The 5,364-nt window shown below is 35.2% G+C and overlaps 1 protein-coding gene across 1 annotated transcript; it reads right to left on the reverse strand.

Annotated features, from left to right (window-relative positions):
• Nucleotides 1-1,123: 1,123 nt before the first annotated feature.
• On the reverse strand, nt 1,124-2,826 carry LOC134268774 (uncharacterized). Its single transcript, XM_062751023.1, has one exon. It carries the CDS (start codon nt 2,824-2,826, stop codon nt 1,153-1,155), a length of 1,674 nt encoding a protein of 557 aa, XP_062607007.1. The 3' UTR covers nt 1,124-1,152.
• Nucleotides 2,827-5,364: the final 2,538 nt, after the last annotated feature.

The following is a 5,364-nucleotide window of genomic DNA, read 5'->3' on the forward strand; positions in this document are numbered from 1 at the left end:
TTAAGCCAAGTAACACTAGTAAGTATCTGTTAGGGTACTATTAAGCCAAGTAACACTAGTAAGTATCTGTCAGGGTACTATTATACCTAGTCACACTCATATGTATCTGTCAAGGTACTATCATACCAAGTCACAGTAAGTATCTGTCAGGGTACTATTAAGCCAAGTAACACTAGTAAGTATCTGTCAGGGTACTATTATACCTAGTCACACTAGTAAGTATCTGTCAGGGTACTATTATACCTAGTCACACTCATATGTATCTGTCAGGGTACTATTATACCAAGTCACAGTAAGTATCTGTCAGGGTACTATTAAGCCAAGTAACACTAGTAAGTATCTGTCAGGGTACTATTATATAGTCACATATATATAGGGTATATTATAGCCAAGTAACACTATATATATATATAGGGTACTATTATATAGTAACACTAGTAAGTATCTGTTAGGGTACTATTAAGCCAAGTAACACTAGTAAGTATCTGTCAGGGTACTATTAAGCCAAGTAACACTAGTAAGTATCTGTTAGGGTACTATTAAGCTCATAATCATAAGTATCTGTTATAGGGACCAATGAGCCAAGTCATACTTGTTAGTATCTATTAGGTTGAATATTGAATATAGTCATGAGGCATGAGTCTGATTCATCAATTGCCTTAGCTCCCTCCTAAGTTTCAAAATTTAATTGTATGTTCCATGAAGTTTATTCTTGAAACCCAAGGACAGTGCCTAGATATGTTCAAATCAATAGAATTAGGGATTACAGCAAAATTTGCAAAGGATTATTTTCAAAGAAAAGATTATGTATTGTATGACTATTTTAATTTACTTTGGTTATTACTAGGGCCACAAGGTTTATGGTCTGTCAGTAAAAAAGGTCAAATTTTTGTTTTGAATATGTTTAATATAATAATGCAACTTTACAAAATGCTTGTGACAGATGTTGACTTTTCTCTTCAATGAGCATGAAGAAAGTGTTTTAATGTGAAATATACACATTGTTTTCATGCATGGAGTATTTTTCTTTTTTGTTTTCCTGTGTGTAGTGATTATAATTCCCTTCAGATATGCATTGACAATGAACTTCATGTTTAAAACCACAAAAGTATTACGTGATTTCGTAGTTTTATTGTAACAATGTGATGTAATTTACTGCAAATATTTGATTTTTTTCACTTGTTTCTTTCCACATTGAGCAACAAACAGATTGTCATTTGTATCTATACACAGTCCCCAAGTTACACACAATCCACAGTTTATGTAACGGAGGAACTGTCCATTTTGGTCTATAATGTGGACACAGTCATTGTCACAATCAGCTGTAAGGATGTGACTCTGACTGTCTGTGGTGATTCCTAGTGGACGGAATGATTCGTTCTTTGCAGCAGGAATATGTCCAGTGTACCTGAACCTCAGTTTCCCGGCCTGATTGACCACCACTACTGCATTAGCTCCTGTGTCAGACACACAGATATCCAGGTTCCTGTTCTCAATAATGTTTTGATATTCAATTATAAAAATACTTCCTGATGATGAATAAAGTGGTTTACCTTGATCATCAAACTGAATGGTTTGTTTCTCTGTGGAGCCAAAATAACGGACAACTTTTGTTTGTATGTTATCATCACTGTTCATGATAACCAGGAGGTCACCAGAGGAGGTACTACACACACCCTGAGGTAGCCAGTTCTGTAGTCTGATCACCTCCTCTATCTTCTTATTCTTCACAATGTTCACAGATTTATCTCTGTATTCAGTATAAACTAGATCTCCACTTTTTGTCACTGCTATGTCAAATGGTCTGTTCCCTGACTTGGTTCTGATTAACTTGAGTAGTGATCCCTGATTAATGTTGTAGAGTTTCATGGTGTTGTCATTTCCACTTGTCCAGATTTCTTCATCACTCAGACAGACCACATTGTAAAGTTCTCTATACCCAGTGTCTATGGTAGTAACAGTCTCTGGTTCATCAAGCAGCTGTTTGACTGGAGGAGAGGATCCAGCTTCTGGTGATTTCTGTGTTGTCTTCATGCTGTAGCCATGTTCATCTGAAGTAAAAGAACTTGATGACAATGATCCAAATAGTTTACAAAGGTCTTCCTTTTGGATTTTTTCTGGAATGAATTTGGGTAAAGATGGAACAATTTTGTTTGGAAGATTTCTGTATATATCTACACTGGATGTTATATTGAACAGTTTTGACAAGTCATTAGTGTCTGTAGCAATTTCCATTAAATCAATTTCTTCTTTGATGTCAGAAATTTTCTTCATTATTTCATCCAAATGTTTCTGTAGAGTTTGTAACTGTGTGTTTTTCATCTCATCAACTTCCGCTTTAAGTTTCTGGACAAGTTTGTCAATTTCTCTGTGCCAGTCCTCTCCATGTTTTGTTATGGCTGTTGAGAGATCTCCATATTCCTTTTGTAACTGACTCATTCTGTTTTGTACATCAGAGGCAATGTCCTGGTAGGTTGGATAAATTGTATCATTTAATTCATTTTGTTCTTTTTTAATCATTTCCTTTTTGTTATTGAAAACTTCCAAAAGTTTAGATAATTCATGACTTAAATGTTGCTTTGATGCAAGGCAGCTAACGCAGACAGGAATGTCACATTGTTTACAGTACATTTTACATCGTTCTTGGACATGAATTTTACACCCAGGGTAGAAGAGAGTGGATTTTCTATCATGAAAAGCAACAATTTTATGAGGTATTGAGAGATCAGCAGAGAAGTGTTTACCAACACAAGCTGTACACAGGTTGACAAGACATGTATCACAGTGCATCTGAGCCACAGCGGTCTTACACAGGTCACATCGCATCACGTCGTTGTCTTTTCTTGTCACCCTTACACAGGTTGGGAACACATCCCCTTTAGCGAGATCATCTCGCTATAGCGCGATTATCCCTCTGTAGCGGGAGAAAATACATCTCGGAAAACCGAGATTTGTACCGAGATTCAAACTGTAATCGAGTTAACTTCTGAAAAAGGAAAATCAGGGAGTATGTTAACCCATGTGATAAATATTTACTGTCTCATCTCAATAAATGTGCTTCAAAATATTGCCTCTATAGCTGCAAATCATGGAAATTAATATAAGTTTATTAACAATAGCGTAGACTTCCTACGGAGGACCACAGGTGATAATTATCAGTACAACTAACTTACCTCGGTTATACAGTTATTGTAATTGCATGTTTACCATATTTCTTTTAATACACCTGCTTGAAAAGCGGGAGTATATATACAGCATGATATAGTGATGGGGTGTCCGTCACTTTGGACTTTCCAAAGGGCATGACGATCTCGACACGAAGTCTGTTTGGTGACCTATAAATTCCAAATCGCCTGATTGATTGATATAAAGTCCCACCTTCTTACTGTAAGAAGCACAATATTGGTTCTTTGCTTCACTCGTCAGAGTTTCAAGGATCTTCTAACTGATACATGTATATTATTAAATTTTTCTGTATATTTTACCCGTGAAAATAATAAGTTCAGTGTCAGTTTTAAATTCTCGTCCTACGTAAATTAATTAACCATAGAAAATATTTTATTCTTTACTATTGCACTGTCTCAAACTTTGCAAGTTATATTGGAAACGTGATATTTCAGACGACTAGAGATGGTACATGTAGATGGACAGAAAGGTGGGGTGCGGGGGGGGGGGTGCTAGAAACAAATACAGTAGGTAGGTAACTAAAGCATTTTTAAATCTTTACAATTTTAATTGAAAGTCTTATCGGTGATCAATTATGACTCGATCTTTTAATAAGGAAGCTATTAAAGGTGACAATAGTCTCCAGATATTCTTTCAAAATAAAGAATGTCTTTACCAGTATAGTATTATCTGCCGCCAAAATACCGCTGAAATTTTGTCGACTTGGCATTTAACAATAACAACCAACACTTTTAGTATTTTTTTAATTTATTTGATTGGGGGGGGGGGGAAAGGTTTTAGACCCCCCCTTTTTTTTAAAGATTAAAAATGCCACCTGGTCTGTGTGCTTTCCTGTAGTTTATGTTTTGGAAAGTATCTGATTCCCTATTAAAATTTACACATTTTAACTTATGCATGATCCCAACTTGTTTTCAACGCAATTAAAGTGACCTCAAACGTAGATCTAGAACTGTTCATTGCCATCAGTAAAAACATTAAGAATTTATGTCATTAAAATACGAATACCTAGGGAACTTCTTTAAATTATAATTAACAACACGTAAGGAGCAACACATAATTAGCTGCAATTTCAAAAATGCAATTTTGCATTTCTGTTTTTCTCATTTCGTATAGTTATTAAATTTAATTCAAGGTAGCATGTTTATTTACACTTGCAATAGGCACGTTTCTGTGTTAATGAAAGATGGGTAAGTGGTAACCGAGAAAATTCGAAGCTACCCCCCCCCCCTTTCTACCTGCACGAAATAGAATTTTCAGGTTTGGACAATGGTCAAACTCCCCACTTTTTTGCATGTCAATTTTTTTTTTCAGGTTGATTTTTTTCTTTGAATTACCAATCCCCCCTTTTTCCAATCTGCTTCCGACGCCGTTAAATCATGCTTTCCTGAATTTACAAGTTTACCATGCATCAACATTTGTACGAAGTCAATATCGGTTAGAATCAATATAAACTTTTTTTTTCATTAATTTCTTTTCAATACTCCGTTAAATTAATGGTCTACCCATTTTCTATACACATTTAGGTTATATCATGACTTTTCCACAAACTTTACAACCCTGTTGCGCTTCCGTACTTCTTTGCGTCAACTAAAGGTCAAATATTTAAGCAAATATCATCGGTTTCTAAAGAGCTTTATTTTTAACTTTTGTTCAAGAATGGAAAGGTTAAGCTAAGACCCTAACGAATATAATGTGGATAAATATACATATTTTATATGGTTCAAAAACAAATATGACTGTAAATCTTGGAACCTTCGCTAAAAAGGCACGATTTACACGTGGATTTCAGCATCTTATTCTCACACGCAGCAGTGATTGTCTAGAATTTCTGGCCAATATTGTCAGTTTTTTTGTAGTTAATTCTGCTTCAATGCAGCTTTCTCCCGGATTTTCAATATGCACGAGATTTTTGATTATTTTATAACGAAAATAACAAAATTCCCGTTTATGGTAATGTTTTATCTCCCGCTACAGCGGGATAATCGCGCTTTAGCGAGATGATCTCGCTAAAGGGGATGTGTTCCCAACCTGTTACAATAAACAAGTTCTCACTGCTATCTCTAATGTAAATATTGCATTTAGGAGTTTAGAAATCATGTGATGTAAACATGTAGGTTACAAAATTCAACTGATAAAAATATACACCCCCTGTTTCAGTCATACCTTTAACGATCTCCA

The sequence above is a fragment of the Saccostrea cucullata genome, unplaced genomic scaffold (assembly GCF_032062105.1).
Source record: "Saccostrea cucullata isolate Sc308-1 unplaced genomic scaffold, CSIRO_AGI_Scuc_v1 ctg5086, whole genome shotgun sequence".
NCBI lineage: Eukaryota > Metazoa > Mollusca > Bivalvia > Ostreida > Ostreidae > Saccostrea > Saccostrea cuccullata.